This window comes from Aspergillus tanneri (assembly GCF_003426965.1).
Source record: "Aspergillus tanneri strain NIH1004 chromosome Unknown AapTan_6_pilon_pilon_pilon, whole genome shotgun sequence".
NCBI classification, from domain to species: Eukaryota; Fungi; Ascomycota; class Eurotiomycetes; order Eurotiales; family Aspergillaceae; genus Aspergillus; species Aspergillus tanneri.
Window position 1 is genome coordinate 999,511 of NW_022984633.1, and position 19,070 is coordinate 1,018,580.

General features: G+C 47.2%; 3 protein-coding genes across 3 annotated transcripts; 2 read left to right on the forward strand and 1 right to left on the reverse strand.

Annotated features, from left to right (window-relative positions):
- Nucleotides 1-9,459: 9,459 nt before the first annotated feature.
- On the forward strand, nt 9,460-12,821 carry medA (transcriptional regulator medA; the record flags this gene model as incomplete). The annotated part of the gene is made up of 7 exons (XM_033572975.1): nt 9,460-9,588; nt 9,659-9,750; nt 10,060-10,149; nt 10,329-10,377; nt 10,573-10,738; nt 10,802-12,282; nt 12,357-12,821. 7 exons carry the CDS (start codon nt 9,460-9,462, stop codon nt 12,819-12,821), a joined length of 2,472 nt encoding a protein of 823 aa, XP_033423527.1.
- Nucleotides 12,822-13,906: 1,085 nt separating this feature from the next.
- trpB (tryptophan synthase TRP5) lies at nt 13,907-16,233 on the forward strand (the record flags this gene model as incomplete). The annotated part of the gene is made up of 3 exons (XM_033572976.1): nt 13,907-14,042; nt 14,123-14,426; nt 14,502-16,233. 3 exons carry the CDS (start codon nt 13,907-13,909, stop codon nt 16,231-16,233), a joined length of 2,172 nt encoding a protein of 723 aa, XP_033423528.1.
- A 717-nt stretch (nt 16,234-16,950) lies between these two features.
- Nucleotides 16,951-19,015, reverse strand: VMA2 (H(+)-transporting V1 sector ATPase subunit B; the record flags this gene model as incomplete). The annotated part of the gene is made up of 9 exons (XM_033572977.1): nt 16,951-17,264; nt 17,337-17,555; nt 17,607-17,881; nt 17,938-18,254; nt 18,323-18,484; nt 18,539-18,574; nt 18,645-18,664; nt 18,742-18,826; nt 18,857-19,015. The coding sequence occupies 9 exons, from the start codon at nt 19,013-19,015 to the stop codon at nt 16,951-16,953; spliced, it is 1,587 nt and encodes a 528-aa protein (XP_033423529.1).
- Nucleotides 19,016-19,070: the final 55 nt, after the last annotated feature.

Consider the following 19,070-nt stretch of genomic DNA (forward strand, 5'->3'; position numbering starts at 1 on the left):
GAAGCTTGTTCGGAGGAGATCCGAGTGAGGTCATAATGGAGAGGAGGATAGGATAGATCTAGCGCAGTTCGACCTAGGCTAAGTCTCTTTACAGTCTGACTAGTAGTCAGTGAATGTTTGCAAGGATAGAGACCAATATGTGCATAAAGCATTATGCATCAGCGTAATGAATATGTGCACGAATGTGTTACAAATGAGTATTATAAATGATTCTGTACCTTCGAGCTGAGGATATACCCCTGAGAATGACATACAGCATAAAGAATCAATAGCTCAGCCTTATAATAGAGCAGTGAAACTAGTCAACAATAATGGCAGATCTTACATTTGTTGTCGTCATTCTCGGACTGGTGATGATAGCATAGCATTGACCCGTTAATCCGTTGATATCCAGAGGTACCACCTGACGAGGCACTAGTCCTGTAGTTCGATCTACCGCGTGATGTGTCGTGGAGACTTCCGAATAAATGTTGACGCTATACTATACTATGTATGGAACTTACGGAGCCAAGTAATGTATTTGCAATTCGCCGATATAAAGATCACTGATTATTAAATTAACTATTCTCTAATTAAAGGTCTGGTAGTCATTAGATCAATTCCATCTTTACATATATACTCCGTACAGAGTACTGTACACATCAATAGTACTCCTTAGCTGATAGATCTATACGGAGTGTTTCATCCACATAATTTCTCCGAGAATTCCACTTTTGCCCCTGCGCTTTAAGCTACAATTGATCCCGGATACTGGATCTCCTTGGCCCGTTCTAAAAAAATAAAACCAAAGAAATATAAAAATAAACAAGAGTTTTCTGGGTTTGCAGTCCTTGGTCCGTACGAAAGAAACCGTGGTGAGACAATTGGCGTTTTCAAATAGGCTTTGAATAGACCATCCTTCGATGGACACCGGGGTTTCCTATTCCGAATCGGTCTTAGGCGCATCGGGGATATTTGCTTCTTACCACTCCGAGGAGTTCGCCTCCATAGGTCCTGGCTGAAAATTACGGAGTATGTCCTTGTCGACCATGGGTCCATAGGTACCATAGCTTGGACTCCGTCCGTCCGTACCTACTTCGATAGTTGGACTACTACCAGAACGTTTACCGAGTGCCATTGTGTATATACTGTAGAGTGATCAACTTCTCCAGAGCCCAGCCTCCAAACGTGCCGATCAGAACGGGCGGCAGGTGGACCAGCTGAGACAAGAAGACTATTAGATCGATGGTGTCCCAGCAAGGGCTGGGCAGGAAGTTAACAAGTTCACCCGTGCGAAATACTTGAATCTGTCTGGGGTGGTACAGTAGCGGAGTAGATAAGTGCCCTCGCTAGTCGTGCTCCCCTGACATCGGGGAATTGCCGATGCAGGGCGACGTAAGGGTCTGATACGCTGCATACGTAGGCGTAGTCACTACGGTAGGTACTGAGCATGGCAAGGTAAATGAACATGCAAGGACTTCATTGAAATTGCTTTGAATTATGATAGTCTGGTGGCAGAATTGATTGAAAACCTAGGACTTGCATCTGGACCGAGAGAGCCAAGATGAGGAGATTTGTCATTATCGGGGAATTTTTGTTAACTTTTGGTGGGCACTCGGGGACGAAGTTATTCCATTCCGTTCTTCCCCTCCCCTGTAACGTAATCGGACACGGAGTGTCCGATTTTTTGCCGCAGCATCACCAACAATTGCAAATTCCTCAATACTACCTATACTATCAAATGGATGTTAATTCTTAATAGGAGAGTATTCCTGGCCCTTAATCGATTCAGGGGGAGTAGAAAAAGTCGGACTCTCGGTGTTCGATTACGTTATATTTTTTATATTTTTATTTTTATGTACTTAACCGGTATTCATTCATTATTCTCACCGATTACGGAGCCAGCAAAAAAGCATACCACGATACCTAGTAGATAGCAGATACCTGCCCTACAGAGTCTACCGATCCTAGACGGGGTACAACGTGGTCGACATAATCTGGTAGCCTTAAGGACTCCATCCCGAAAGCAAATTCCTCCAATGAACTGAGTGCAGAAATAATCGTCCACGGTTAGTTCCTCCGGAGGCGGTGGTTCCCCGTCGATGGATTCGATTCTGGTACAGTAAAACCCCTATATAAGCAGCACCCGATTTAAGCAAAACTCCGGTATAAGCAAATGAACACGGTGTCTAATTTGATTTTCCATATTAATATGCTTAACCCCCCGATACAAGATCTTTGCTTAATTTTTCGCCCTTTCCTATATAAATTTGCCTATATCGAAGTCACAAAATTGCTTATTCAGATATCACACTTTGCTTTAAAGATGGCTAAGAGGACGCGTCGCGCTATTTCAAATAGCCAGAAGGCTGCCCTACGCGCTCAACATCATTTAAAGCCTTATCTTTCTCTGGCATCTCTTTCTAAGTGGTTTGAAGAGACATATAAACAGCCAATTGACCGCTCCTCGATTAGCCGAATCCTCTCCTCTCGATTTGCCTTCCTTGACGACATTCAAGCGCATCAATCTGAAGATAAACGACGCCGTACAGAATCCTGGCCAGAGCTAGAAAAGGCACTCTACAACTGGATACGGAGGGCTGAGGGACAAATAACAATATCTCAGGAGATTATTCGGCAAAAGCAAAGGGATTTCTGGCCGGAGGTCTATCCAGAAAGGGAGATGCCGCAGTTTAGCAACGGCTGGCTTCGACGCTTTCAATCACGCAGAAATATTAAGTGGAGGAGTCAGCATGGTGAAGCTGGAAGTGTATCTGAAGATGCAGCTACTGAAATGGTTATAATCCGTCACGCTCTTAGTATATATGCGCCTCAGGATATCTTTAACTGCGATGAGTCAGGTCTATACTGGAGGATGATCCCGGACCGGAGTTTATCTACACGTTTGCTTCCTGGCCGCAAGAAAGAAAAGGCTCGAATAACTGCGCATTTCTGTTGTAATTCAGACGCTTCAGAACTCCTTCCTATCTGGTTTATTGGGACAGCTAAACGTCCCAGAGCCTTTACTGCAGCTGGTATTAATATTGAGAACCTTAACTGCACTTGGCGCTCAAATAAGAAGGCATGGATGACTGGTGATATCTTTAAAGAATGGCTGCTCTGGTTTGATAGAAGAATGCAAGGCCGAAAAGTTGCTCTTTTAATGGACAATTTTTCTGCACATGAAGCTGCATATAAAGAAGTAAACCCGCAGCTAAAGAATACACTGGTTATATGGCTTCCATCCTGCTCAACGTCACGGTATCAGCCTCTTGATCAAGGGATTATACGCACATGGAAGGCATATTGGAAAAAACAGTGGGTTTTATATATGATGGCTGAGTACGACCGTGGTTTTGACCCGCTATCTACTATGACAATCTTACAAGCAATTCGATGGGCAATTTCTGCCTGGGAATTTGATTTGTCTAGAGATACAGTCAGAAACTGTTTTCAAAAGGCCCTTTCAATTGAATATGTCAATGAGCTTAATGATGAGCAACTTATTGACGATATAAAGCAAGGACTTCAACGCCTAAAACTCTCAAATAGTATCCAGGACATTATGGATATTAATCAGTTTTTGAATCCCACAGAGGAGCAGGTTGATGATAGTCTTATAGATATTGACTCCGCAGTTCTGTCTGAAATTGCACCGCCTCCAGCTTCAGATAGTGATGAGGAGGAAGATCTACAGCCTCTACCAATAATTACACCTACAGACGCTTTAGAGGGCTTATATAAACTACGACTCTATCACGAGTTTATTCGGCTTCTTACACACCAAGAAAGGCTCCTTCTGGAGAGAAGAGCTCAAGCTCAGCGTCAGACAGATATCCGGTCATTCTTTGCCTGACCACCCACCTCCACCTTATTAAGCTGCGGGGCCCCCTGGTTGCCAAAAACATGCAGAATATAGGTTATATCTTATAGAATGATTATAATAATTAATATATGCGTTCTTTAATTCAGTATGGTGCAGTAGATTTATATAAAGCTATATAAATATATATATTTATTACCTTGTTCGGTATAAGCAAAAATCCGGTATAAGCAAACTTTTAGCCGGTCCGAATTCTTTGCTTATATAGGGGTTTTACTGTACAGGTACTCCGTACCACAATCTATTTCCAACATGTTCCAGAAAACTATAGGCAGCTAGATGGAAGACTAGTCTGGGATAGCACCAGAACGTGCACCACCTGTTAATTAACAGTTAAATAGTCGTGTCTAGCGTAGTTGTCTATCAAACTCCGTCATAGACACCTTCGAATCCCGTGCCGACTATCCCCAATTCAGAGCCCGAGCTCCCGATACGAGCCGATGGCCACTGCGCCATGTGCCGCTGCTAGCGAATAGCGGTTTACTGTCAGAAGTTGATGTGATTGCCTGAATTAATAGTCTGTGCTTTGTACTTTGTACTAATGGGGATATGATTTTATGATTTTTCCACCAAACGTTCATTGAGTCGGGTTTCCATGCCCAATGGATCGTGGTGGATACAAAGTATGTACATACAAATAGATGCAGTCCTATTCCTGAGATCACACTCGAATACTTGTATCGTCCAATATATTTGATTCGTTCAAAGTGGTCTTAATTCAGGCAATTCATCGGGCTATCAGTTTGAGGAACGGAATGATGGTCAGTCCTCAAAAAGAGACTGCTTCGGGCCCGAAGATTACTGTCAAACTCACCTGATAAGTTTAACAATCGGCGACTCGGCGGTCCCCCCAACCCCGGGCCAAGCATCGCACACAAAGATTGCTGATCATGGTTTGAGGGCCCACTACCTTGAAGATAATCTATGCATGCTCAACTTGGCTTTTAACGTTTTCCCAACGTGCTGGTTGATCTATCAAATTTGGGTCGGTCCGTTTCCTTCTCCGTAGTGCTCCGTAGTAATATTGTATCAACCTCAGTGTATCCTGTTAACAATCCTTGGAACACCCCTTGGACGAATTAATTGGTGCCCTTTTCTAGGAGTTGGATGAATTGAATCAGTGAGGGACGTGATGTTGTTCCTGTACGATCTGCGCTATTGTTACATTTTGGTTTATTTTTTGGACTCCCGTCAATGTAACATAACTTCATCCTCGAGAACTGGTGGAACAATGGCCTTTTTTTTCTTTTTCTTTCTCTTTTTTTTCCTGGTCCCTCTTTTCTTGGGATAGTATCCGCTCACCCAATGGGATCTGGGCTCTAGATAGGTAAGGTTGGTGCCACCGCATGGTTAGTACGCAGTACATACATTACATATAACAGGTAGTACCTTAGTCACTTGTGAACATCAGAAGGATCACTTTGAATTTATTTTCTTTTTTATATAAAAAAAGAAAAAAGAAAGCTCAAGGTCTCCAGGGGCTACGATGAATAGATTGACCATGTGAGTGGCCAGTTAGATCTTTAATCCAACGACTCCGGTCACGACTCGCCGTTGAGTATGGTGACAGTGCAGAGTGACCTTCTTTCTATACTACCTCCGCCTACCACCTTCCACAAGGTCTAGGAGTTTGGGTTTATACGTTCGATCGTGCCACTGTCCGAGTGATCGAAAGCGAATCACAGCGGGTGTGGTGGGCGAAGGATTTGAAAAAGAAACGGATTTCTTAGTGTCAGTGGGGAGTCCCCACTAGCCACCTGCGGCGAGGTCAATGATAGGCCACCACCCTTGCGTGGATGGGGAGCCAATGCAAGGCTTGCTATGTTTAGCATCCTAGATCGGCCGCTATAATTCGTCGGCCCCGATCTTGGTGTTGTCCATGGATTGGGAGCTGAGTTGGTGCGCATCACAGACGGAGAATCCATGGTGAATGGTGTGGCTGCTGTCCAACTTCAAACTCTGCTTACCTAACAATCTAGTGTTGGTCGGATCTCTGGATAAACACTACTTCATAGTTATTAGGTACTAGCCGTCCTCTGACCTGAAAGCCATTCCACAATGGAGCTATGTGACTGAAGGTCACTTTTGAAGACCCTGTATAGATCTTATGTATAAGAGAGCTGCCGCTACTGCGTGGTAAGTCTGTGGTGTAAGACGACATAAACATAACAGGACATGTGAATCACTATTCTGACTGGTCGTGACGCCCATACTCGTTTTTGGAAAGCTGGTCCAAACCAGTACTTCCTACAGAGTACTTACAGACACAGAAATAAACTTTTCCCGCAAAACCTTAGACAGGATTATTCTTAGACGTAACGACGTCACCTGACTGGAGTAAGAAAGCAAGGTCAGATAGAAGAAAGAAGTCAAGTTAAAATAGGTCGTTTAGCTCGTTCCCTAAGATCGTTAGTGGGGACAAGGAATCGTTCGAACCAAGAAAGAGGGCGCGCACTTTGCATACCGATGGCCTAGTCACCTATTAGTTACCAACTGTTGAAGTGTGCGGTGATTTGTCTAGTGCGCCCAATTGTTTGAAGTCTTCCATAATGACTTCCACCTCCATCGGGGACTGACCGGCGCAACAGGTTAGGGGAATAGGATGGGAATCAAAACATCTCCAGACCAAGAGGCCGGAGTATACCAAGTAACCCAGTACAGCAAGAAGAAAGTGGATGCAGTCAAGGACAAGAGTGGGTTTGCTGGATTTGTGCTTCAGGGCTCCAAAATAAGAAATTCTAAAGGGAAAGGGTTTCAAGCTGGCACGGGGGCTGACTGCCTTGTTGCCCGATGTGGAAGGGAGGGGGGAGACGGAGACCTAAGATGGTGGAGGAGGGCCTTCCACTGGATGGACTAATAGGATGCCGCGATCTAGGCAGGTTAGGGCATTTTTTTAGACCCTAGTGCCAGTGTCGTGGGTGCTTTTGCTCCAGCAGAATGCTAGCGAGACTAGGCATCAAGTATTCGACGGAGGACAAGGAATCTACTCCGTACTATGTTATTGCCGAGGATTGGTACGGTGTAGAATTGTTGTGTGATTGACTAGAAAAACAGTCAGTGGGTCTTGAGGAATAATGCCTGTTCTTCACCTGCGCCCTAAATCTAGGGAATGATTCTGCATTCTGTCAGGAAAGTCAATATCACTACGGAGTACGGAGTTGATGGAGATGGTGGAAGGTTAAAAAAAATAATAAATAAAGAGAGAGAGAGAGATGTTGTGAGAAGAGGCTGTGCAAATTGATCCTTTAACTGCAGTGTCTATGACGAAGGCCTTAGCTTAAAACTACTCCATACAGTAACATACCGATCGGATAGGGAAGTCATCCTTGAAGAAGGCTTAACAAAGTACTGTATTGCAGTACATTGCAACGGAGACTATAAGGCTGCCAACGAGAGTGCTCTGTCAGGTGGGGAGAATAGTTCGCCAGATGTTTGATAAGTAAGGTAAGTATTCTAATTATTCTAAAGTTTCCCGTGGTAACTGGTAAGGAAGAACATAATTGAAGCCTCCACCATCCTTTCTTTTCACCCTCCTTCTGCAGCACTGACTGATCCCATGCTTTTGGTGGATCCACTCCGTCATGGACCGAACGGCGTCTGCTGCTATCTTCGCTAATACCCTTGCTAGTCGACTTCTGGTTTGGGTTACTTTGGGGAGTGGGTTTATTGGGAAAAAAAAAAAAAAAACACACAAATTAAAAATAATCCCTGGGAAAGAGTACTATTATTAAGTGGTTATTCCTTTTTTATTTATTTATTTATTATTATTATTTATTTTTTCTACTTGAGCTAACCTGCCTTCAGCAAGAACACCCTCCACTTTTCCTTTCCCCCTCTTTCCACTGGTCTTTTCCATGTATGTTCGGTATGTTACCATTGTATGTCCTTTGTATCGGTTAGTACAGAGTAGTCAATGATCAAGACTAGAAAGTAGAAAAAGTTCCGAAAGTGAGGGAAGAGAGTAACTGGGAACACCCCCTTAGAAAAAAAATAGGGAATTCTTCGGTCCCATACTTCCTTTATGGTTCTCTCGCCAAGCGGACGCCTGGGAAAGTTCATCAAAAGAACATGGACACACGATGTCTCCCCATGGATTGGCTGGTAACGGTTGGTGGAGGAGAACTAATCCATCCCTCGGTCCTTTGTATTCTTTCGTCCCGAAATCTTGCCCGACCAAGAAAATAATACTTACTATTAATATTCTAATATTTTTATTTAGCGAAGTGTTTCGACTGTCAAAATACAATTCCACTTTTATTTATAAACCCAGAAAATAGTAGTTAGCCATCAAATAATAACCTAAAATAATAATAGCTATGATATAAGTATGACCGCACCACACGGACAGACTGACCAGTATCACCAGAACTAATAACTAACGGTATTAATAAAATCCCTATCTGGGCGCACCTGATCCTGCAACTTTACTGACAGCTTTTCCGACCTCGTTTATTCTTACCTGACCTGATCCTCGAACTTAACCTTACCTGACTGGACCTTTTCCTTTCTTACACTTGCTCCTGCTTGCACCCCGCCACACTAGGCCGGCATCCTCTGCTGCTCTTCCCACCTTAACCGCAGCATTAGTGTGAAAAGTAATATATCTCGTCATATCAGACTCTTCAAGTCGCCCTTTTTTTTTTTTTTTTTTTTATTTTATTTTTATCTCCCTGTTCTATATTTTCCACTTTTTAAACATCCTACTTATTCCATTTATCTTCTCCTTCTCCCCCCTAAATCACTACATATTCCTCCCCCTCCTCTTCCCCTCCTCAATAGTATTTCCTGTTATGGCATCTTAGAAGTGTTCGGATTCGTTTTTCGGTTTTTTTTTTTTTTTTTTTTTATACACTCGCTCAAACATCGCTCGCTCTTACACTCGCTTTGTATTGACATCCAAGTCATATCACATTCGCTACGTTGATTGACCACGGAAGAAACGGAAGAAAGAATCATTTGGAACAGATTGGAGGAAGTGACTGGATCTCCAGTTATTATTGGAATTGAACATCCTAATAATTAATCATCACGCATATTACGCGCTCGTTCATCGTTAGGACGACCTTCGTTTCATTGCTTTTGCCTGCGTGTCTTGTGTCGACTTGCCGATCCGACGGCAGAACAGGATCCATCCCAGTGCATCATATCGGAAAGGAAGATCACCACGCAATATAGACCGAAATCGACTTGACGGCCATCTCAACTTCTCTTCCGTGCGGACTATCTACTTGGCGTTTGCCCTGTCTCGACACACGAGCCGTAAAGGAACCCCCCGCAGAGTCGTTTGTTCCAGCGGGAGGCTCAACGAGTCCCGTTATTATTATTATTATTCTATTGCGGTCTCGTCTGGTCTCAATTCACCGGAGTGGATCTCAGCCTGGCCTATCCAGCAATCTTGTGTAAGCGACAGGTTTTACAGGAGCTCTGATCTGGACTTGAAAGATCATCGTGAATCATTGTCTCGGTTGAAGACACCCAGCTATCACGCACTAGCAAGAAACATCTCGAACCTGGAGCATTTGGGACCCGACCAAGTCTCTAGATTTGCACCAGCTGGTAATTTGCTAAGGTTAGTGTAATCTTACCCTTCGCCACTGATGCCGTGGTGCCTTGCATTAATCGGTCCCTACTGCTTCCCCTTCCCTCTGGACCCTTGCTTCTCCTGGGTCGTGCCTCTGGTGCACAAGGACCCGAGGAAAATTAGGACCCATGACGGGTTCCAGATGGTTGCCGTTTCCACTGTGCTTTCCGTTACCAAGCCCCCGAGTGTTTGTTGTTGACACTGTCATAGTATAGACTATTTTGTCAGTCGTTGCGTCGTTGTGGACTTTGCATATTAGCTTTCTGGGGACCTCGTTACGAGCCTTCTGTTCCTCTCGTTCATCTTGGTAAGTTCTGCTAGCCTATGCAGCAAGCCGATCCCCTTCGATCTCTACGAGGTACTTACTCTCGTTAGCTGGATTGTTCGTTGCTTAACTGCGTTCATTCGTCTGGGTCTAGTCACTCCGGACACATCCTGAGACTTACTTCGCCTGGAGGAATAGGAAGAGAAGCCTGTCTCTCCTGTCGCCATCCGGTTAAGTTCGTACCGCTCGCTATTTGAGACCTTGTCACGGATATCCAGCAGCATCCCGTCAGGCTTAACCACGTTCGGGGGGATAATATTTCAACTTCAGATGCGACCTGGTTCGTCATAGGTGGTTTATTTGGAACAACTTCGGCATCGTGGCTCATTTCTGGGCCATCATCCTGCAGCCAACTTTTCCCAGTTTCACCCTGGTCTTCGGGTACGGGCCGTTGGTTTAGGTCCTCTCTACTGCGTTTTGCTAGCTGAGCCGTATCGCCACCACTCGTCTTCGCTCGTTTTGTCTCGGAGAGATCCTCCAGTGTCTTTCCGTCGTCCTATCGTTTTCCCAGGATAAATTCGCTGTCATTCGCTTCTTTAGGCTGTTGTGTTTCGTTGCAGTTTCTGCAACACCTTCAAACTGGCTTACTCGAAGGCACACAGTGTTTTGGTACGTCCCAGAGCATTGCATACCTGTTTCTCCCATTGCTACCCAATTTCTTCTTGTTGCATTTACTCTGTTTTATCCGTCGGTTTTGGAATCTTGATCCAAATTTTTTTCTACCCATCTGCAGACCCCTCCAGTTCTATTTTTCTTTGACTCTGCGCCTTGTGAGCACCTGTTGACAACGTTGTCATTTTCTAGTTCGACCAAGACTTTCAAACGCCTCTGATTGTGGACGAGTCGTTGGATTTCTCAGACGCTGAAGAGTCGCGGTTCATCGGTGCGTTCTCAGACGGCCTTTTGGCCAAGTCTGATCCTATCCTGTCTATGTCTACTTTCCAGAAGCCCCCTCAAGCAGCCTTGCTCGGTAAGTTGCGCCTCAGTGTCACCGATTTTTAACACAGACTTATTTTGCTAAATGTATATGCAGATTATGATTCTGCTCGGTCTCTGCATGACGGTGCCTCATACTCCAGCTATGGCCAGTCCTCTTATGTGACAAGTGCCTCCATGGTCCCTTCCCCTATGGCTGATCATGCGAGCCAGGTTTCAGGCTGTGTTCCCTACATGGAGAATCAAGGGTACGCTAACTCCTACGAAGAGAGCCGGTCGCCTATGATGGGTGGAGAGTCTCGCCAGCTGCCCGAAGTTCTCTCGTACTCTCCTCAGAGAGGATCTGAAGGCACAAGGGTGTTCGTGGACATTCAATCCCCGTATGATCTTCACAGCTCGACGTACGCGACAGTCTACCTCATATTTGGCTCAAAGAAGTGCGCATGTGTGCCACAGTACGTTGGTTTTCAGGGTACTTTTTTTCAATATGCCCTCTCTGTGGACTCTCCTCCTTTCATGTCGACGGGCTCGCCTTCGTTTGCGGTGCCACTGCAGGTATTAGTGGATGGTCAAAATGGGTGTCCCGGTACAGCCCTTCAGGTTGGTGTTTATACCTATGAGCAGGCTTCCCATCAATCCCCGCCGGATAATTCTAGGAAAAGAAGAATTTCATCTCTACCTGAGGACACATCTTCCCGGCCTATCAAGCGGGGAAGCGGGCAGTCTATGCATGCCAGAGATCAGTCGGCTAGCTATTCAGCATCCTACTCACCCTATTTGCAACCACTTCCCGCAGTGAATGGGTTTGCTACTCCCTACCATGCAGGATCGCCTAGAGTAGGCTCAACGCAGTACTCGACTGTTTCGGCAACCTCCCAACCGTCCATTCGAGCACCGTCGCCCCTTACGCCCTCGTGGAGTCCGTCCTACATTTCGGTCAGCAGTAATCCGCGTACTCCTGGGTTTGCTGTCGCCCATGGGATGCCCCATAAGGCCTCGTCTCCCGCTCGGTTTGCGAACCCACCACTCATTCGAACCTCGACCCTGCAGCAGTCTGGTGCTCTGGGCCAGACGCAGACCTTTAATCCTTACGCAATGTACCCATCTAAGGCGGTTCTTAAACTGAATGGAGACTTGGATAGCATGACTGAACAGTGGACCAAGGAAGAGCGAGATGCGAAACGGCGTTTGGTTCAGTTTACTCGTATGCAAAGCGGAAGCACCATACACGCGGATTTCAAACCTGTGGCCCCTGAAGACAGAGCCCCGAACAGTATCTGCATTAGTTGCATATGCTGGGATGGGAAGGATGAATGCTTTGTTACAAGTGTTGATACCATCTACCTACTTGAGTCCCTCGTAGGTGTTCGTTTCACCGTGGAGGAGAAGAATCGTATCCGAAGGAACCTGGAGGGCTTCAGGCCACTTACCGTGTCTAAAGCCAAAGCAGACAGTGAAGAGTTCTTCAAGATCATCATGGGGTTCCCGGCGCCCAAGCCACGGAATATCGAAAAGGATGTCAAGGTCTTCCCATGGAAAATTCTCAGTCATGCTCTCAAGAAAATCATAGGGAAATACGTGAGTTCTAATTCCATGCTTCACTAAGTCCCCCACCTACTAGCCCACAGTACTAAGTATTTATCTGAATGTAGTCTGCAAGTTACTCTTCCACTGCGGGTGCACTATCTACCCCCATGGCTTCGAGCTATGCAAGTAATGGAGCCGGGTCAGAATCTGGAACCGAATCATTGAACGCTGCATCACCTCAGTCTGTTTCCGATACCTCACCTTCGACGACCTATGGCTCTGCCATTGGAGTGTCAGCCTATTCCTCTCCAACGGTCCAACCCGGTGCTCCGATGTCCGCTCCCACGGAGCTCCGAACCGTGCTGCCGGCTGTTAACCAGCCTTATCAGAATATGACTGCTCCGTACCAGTGCGCAGCAGTCTGCCAGCAACCCAGTCAGATTGCTCTGAACGCTGCCGTCAGTCGAGGTTGGGAGCTCAACCCACTTGTCCACACCTCCGCAGCAAGTGGACCCCCCAACAATACCTCTTGCTACCCATACATGGCACCAGTCCCGTATACTCTATCTGAACAACCTCACGGGTCTTAAGCCATGATAATAAATTTTTTTCAATACATAATTGGCATAGGTTCGGCGTTTTTTTTTTTTTTTTAGCTTTTCTCTCTTTTTGTTTGAAGTCATTCTCGTCGCTCCTTTATAAGCCATGGCGCTGGGTGATTATGATGGTTTATATACGTGGACTTCCTTAATCCGGCAATGGTGTTCTTTTTTTGGGTTAATGGTAATTTGCCATGATCTAATGTCTCTCCTTTGATATACCTAATGTCTTGATGCCCCTTTTTATTTGAGCTTTTCATTGTTGACATGACGCATTATAGACGATATGTTATCCGTTCCTTTCCATTTTGCAAATTTTGCGGGGCATTGGGATTCCACTCCTTGATGAAAAATGTACAATTAGTTGGCATAGCATGGCGCTGCAGTCCTTCCTTCTCATTTCGCAGGTCGGGATATTTGAGATCGATGTGATGGACATTCGGGTCGGCGAAGGGAAAAAGTGTGGGATTTGTTTCGGTCTCGGACTGGGTGCATCTGTGCTCTCTTCTGACCCAGCAGAGAGGCTTATGTGGTACCCAGCCCTGTGTGTTATCTTGAATTTTTCGGTGCTATCTGGGTTGCTTTGATCTGGTTTTTTGTCTTCCAATTTGATTTGGAACCTGCATAGCTTGGGCGTCTGAACCTCTGTTCTCATGGATATTTCTGTCTTCCTTCTCTGTGCTTCGGAACTGTGAGAGTATGTTCGAGAAGTGTTAGTAGTTAGTCTTCGACCTAATTGTGACTGCGTTTGCTTCAAGATGTCCCGATCAGGCAACCCTGCCCTAATTTCAGGCATCTAAATCACATGACACTGTAGTTATCTTATCGTATCACCTGACCCCTCACCCCTGCCCGCGCAATGCGCCAAAGTGAGTCAACCGCCTCAGTTTCAGCTCTGCCACTTTCCTCTCACTCTCTCTCTCACTGACTCACCTTCTTTCTCCCTCCACTTCCAGCACCCGGTTATCTAGAGTCTCTTCTGCTTTGTTGGTCTCTTCCTCTCTGGGCCCTTTCTTATCACCCACAACCATTTCCCTCGTTCTTTTGCCCTCTCTCCCATCTGCCTCTCGCCCACCATGGAACATATCAAGCAGACATTCGCCAGGGCCAAGCAGGAGAAGCGTGCTGCCCTCGTGGCCTACACTACGGCAGGATACCCCACCGTTGAGGAGACAGTGGATATCCTTCTGGCCTTAGAAAATGGAGGTGCCGGTACGTGTGACTGACTGCGATACGAGCCTCGCCACTCATACGGAGTTCACTGGCTGACAATGTTGGATCACTTTTAACAGACATTATCGAATTGGGAATTCCTTTCACCGACCCAATTGCGGATGGCCCGACCATCCAAACTGCCAATACTAAGGCTTTGGCCAACGGTGTTACCGTCACCTCAGTCTTTGAGATGGTCCGTACCAGCCGGCAGCGAGGCCTTAAAGCTCCGATTCTCTTAATGGGATACTATAACCCTTTGATGAAATATGGGGAAGAGCGTATGCTCAAGGATTGCAAGGAAGCGGGTGTCAATGGCTTTATCATGGTGGATCTTCCTCCCGAGGAGGCCGTTCGCTTCAGAGACCTGTGCTCCAGTAACGGGTAAGTCGCCGTTGATCCCTCTGTCATTGCCCTGGTGTGGAATAAGGTCAAAATTGTTGTTAACATATTGGGTAGCCTATCGTACGTTCCACTTATCGCCCCCGCGACCTCGGAAGCGCGCATGAAGCTCCTGTGCAAGATCGCCGATTCATTCATCTATGTAGTCTCAAGAATGGGCGTCACTGGTGCCACCGGGAAGCTCAGTGCCAACCTTCCCGAACTTCTATCTCGGGTTCACAACTGGTCTGGCAACGTGCCTGCCGCATTGGGATTCGGAGTCAGCACTCGGGAACATTTCTTGTCCGTGCAGGACCTTGCGGAGGGTGTCGTGATTGGTAGTCAGATCATCACGACTTTGGGCGAGGCCCCTGCTGGTCAGGCGGCTAAGCATGCGGAAGCGTATCTGTCTGGCGTGACGGGTCGTAAGCTTGAGAGGGATGCTCAAGGCACATTGGTCCGTGAGATCAAGGTGCTGGACCCTGTGGAGAAGAAAACAGAGCTGGCCGTCTCGCAGCCCACAGCAGTCGTTACGGATGCCGAGACCCCTTCAGGCCCGGGCTTGGCCGATCAGATCGATGCGCTTAATGGTACAGGAGATCCTGCCGCCCAGCCGTCCCGGTTCGGCGAATTCGGCGGACAGTACGTCCCGGAGTCCCTTATGGACTGCCTAGCAGAGCTGGAGCAAGGGTTTCAACAGGCTCTAAATGACCCCAAGTTCTGGGAGGAGTTCCGTTCATACTACCCGTACATGGGCAGACCCAGCAGCCTCCACCTCGCCAACCGTCTGACAGACTATGTCGGTGGGGCAAATATCTGGCTCAAGCGTGAGGATCTTAACCACACGGGAAGTCACAAAATCAACAATGCATTGGGCCAGATCCTTATTGCCCGCAGGCTGGGTAAGACGCGGATTATCGCTGAAACGGGAGCTGGCCAGCACGGGGTTGCTACCGCAACTGTCTGTGCCAAGTTCGGCATGGCGTGCACCGTCTATATGGGCGCCGAGGATGTCCGCCGCCAAGCTCTGAATGTGTTCCGGATGAAGCTCCTGGGTGCTTCCGTGGTGGCTGTAGATGCAGGGAGTCGCACTCTACGAGATGCGGTGAACGAGGCCCTTCGTGCCTGGGTTGTCGACCTTGACACCACGCACTACATCATTGGCTCTGCCATCGGCCCTCATCCCTTCCCCACCATCGTGCGTACCTTCCAGTCCGTCATCGGCGACGAAACCAAGCAACAAATGATGGAGCAAATCGGAAAGCTGCCGGACGCCGTTGTTGCATGTGTCGGTGGTGGCAGCAACGCTGTCGGCATGTTCTACCCCTTCTCCAAGGACACGAGCGTCAAGCTTCTGGGTGTTGAAGCCGGAGGCGACGGCATCGATACCGACAGACATTCCGCTACCCTCTCTGGAGGTAGCAAGGGTGTCCTACACGGTGTCCGCACCTACGTGCTGCAGAACGAGCACGGCCAAATCTCCGATACCCACTCCATCTCCGCGGGTCTCGACTATCCCGGTGTTGGACCCGAACTCAGTTCCTGGAAGGACAGCCAACGTGCTCACTTCATCGCCGCCACCGACGCCCAAGCCCTGGTTGGGTTCCGCACCCTGGCCCAGCAAGAGGGTATCATCCCCGCTCTGGAGTCCTCGCACGCCATCTACGGTGCCATGGAACTGGCCAAGACCATGAAGAAGGGTGAGAACATCGTCCTCAACCTGAGTGGAAGAGGCGATAAAGATGTCCAGAGCGTTGCGGACGAACTTCCCCATTTGGGACCCAAGATCGGGTGGGATTTGAGATTCTAAGTAATGATCTGACATACCATATCGTCTTCCTTACAAATCTCAATTTGAAAATAAAAACGCAAGAGAGAGAAAAGACAAGACAAGGAAGGTTTAGAATCTTTATATAGACGAAAAGGTGGTTGCATTGGATCCACCCTACGATGATGATTTTGCAATGAATAATACATGCTGCTGCCTGGGATGATTTGTACCAGTTTATTAAAAAAAAGGCCAAAATTTTTCGGGTTTAAAAAAGCCATTTATGTCATTTCGGGTACATTTTGATGAGAAGATGCAAACTTTCTAATTTCGTGGTTATCCTGTGTTATTATTTATTTTTGTTTTGTTTTGCGCCTCGTTCGGTTTTTCAATATCCATTTTCTAGTATATAGATAGTATTAGGAATAGAGAGATAGTATCTACTTAAATGTTCAATTCTTCGGTACATTGACGGGTACGTGGAAGTGAAAACTAAGTTATAAGCAGAGAAGTTGAGTATCCAAAATCGATAAGTAGTAAGCTATATGATATACAACTACGATGTAAAGTATATGCAATATCGTAGCAGAGACAAGCTTGCAACGCGCAGAAGATAAAAATAAACCAGAACAAAGATATCTTTCGGATAGAGACAAAGAAACAAGGAATATCTTCTTCCCCCCAACTCTCCCCTACCCCCTCGTATCCCCCCTCTTGGCAAATCGAGTATTAGGACTCAGTTGACCACAGTAAAAAGAACTAGGTCTCAATGAGGTCAGCGCCCTGCGAATGAACTTGCTCAGGAGTAGAGAAGCTGTCTCGTGTATCCTTGTTGGCTACTTTGCGAGCGGAGCGGGCATAGAATTCGTCCAGGATACGCTTGGGGATACGGTTGAGCAGGTCCTTGGGGTAAATGCGGAGCAGGTTCCAGGCGATATCCAGAGATTCGAAGATGGTTCGTGATTCATAAGCGGACTGGCTGATGAAGGATCGCTCGAATTTGTCCAGGAATTCGAGAGACAGCTTATCTTCCGAGGACAGGGCCTCCTCACCGACGACAGCCTTCATGGCGGCTGTTGTTTCGGGCATAGTTAGCAATTACTATCAAAATTTAATCGGGGTGTACAGGAGAAGACAGGACTAACCGGCATCTCGTCCAATGGCGTATTTGGCATATAACTGGTTGGACACATCAGAGTGATCTTTCCGAGTACGGCCTTCGCCGATGGCGGATTTCATCAGACGGGAAAGAGAGGGGAGGACGTTAATTGGCGGGTTGACGCCCTTGTTGTACAGCTGACGGTCAATGAAGATTTGGCCCTCAGTAATGTAGCCTGTCAAGTCAGGAATAGGGTGGGTGATATCTGGTCCAAGTCAGCCGATGAACCCTTTCTTTCCTCTTTATATGAACCTACCATCGTTAGGCATGGTCAAAATGGGAATCTGGGTGATAGATCCGTTACGACCCTCGACTCGTCCGGCTCGTTCGTAAATCGTCGACAGATCAGTGTACATGTAACCGGGGTAGCCACGACGACCCGGCACTTCTTCTCGCGCGGCTGAAACTTCACGAAGAGCGTCACAGTAAGCCGATAGGTCTGTCATGATGACCAGCACGTGCTTTTCCAGCTGGTAAGCGTAGTATTCGGCGGTGGTCAGAGCCAGACGAGGGGTAATGATACGTTCAATCCTGAGAGCAAACGGTCAATCCACATCCAGAGCCGGACACAATATCGTGAGACGTACGTAGGGTCATTTGCCAAGTTCAGGAACAGCGTCACTCGTTCCATACTGCCATTCTCCTCAAAATCACGCGTGAAGAAACGGCTGGTTTCCATGTTCACACCCATAGCAGCGAAAACAATCGAGAAGTTCTCTTCGTGACCATCATGTACGTCCTTTGTGGGTTTGTTGACCAGGCCGGCTTGACGACAAATCTGGGCGGCGATTTCGTTGTGAGGAAGACCGGCAGCGGAGAAGATGGGGATCTTCTGGCCTCGAGCAATGGAGTTCATCGTGTCGATAGCAGAGATACCGGTAGATATCATCTCTTCGGGATACACCTGGGCGAGGGAGAACATTAGCCATGTGCAAGGTCACTCCGTCCAGTGCAGCGCAAGCAGGTACATACTCGGGAGTAGGGGTTAATTGGTTGACCGTTAATATCTAGATAGTCCTCCGCCAGGACCTTTGGGCCCTTATCAATTGCGCGACCAGAGCCATCGAAAACACGACCCAACATGTCCTCCGACACACCCAGCTTCAAACTGTGGCCGCTGAACTCGACTTTGGTCTAGGATAGAATCAGCATATCATCCCCGATCGTGTCCTCCAAACAGCTATATACCTTTTTGACATCGATACCCGAAGTACCCTCGAACACCTAACAGCGGGATGCCATGTTAATATAAAATATCCCGCAAAAAGGACTGCCCCAGCTATAGCACCCGTACCTGAACGACTGCCTTATTTCCTATTCACCCGACAATAAGAATCAGTTTCGCGATTTGAAGACACTGGGGTCGCATGCGATAAAGCATGGAGACCTACCTCTAGCCTCCAGGACTTGACCCGACCGCTCGGTCCCATCAGGAAGGGTCAGGGACACGATTTCATTGTAACGGGGAAATTTGACCTAGCCCACGTCGCAATTAGCATGGCATACAACCAACTGAGAGCCTCCGTTGCAGCTCCGGACTGGGAGGTCTCGGGACAGACGAACATTATCCAGAACGACCAACGGTCCGTTGATACCTCCGATGGTATTGTAGCGGATGCGAGGCTTGACGGAGGTCATCCTGGGGTCGACAAATCCAGATGCCATGGTGAACCTTTGCACAATACCACGAAGCGGGAGACGAAGAGAGGAGATAAAAGGA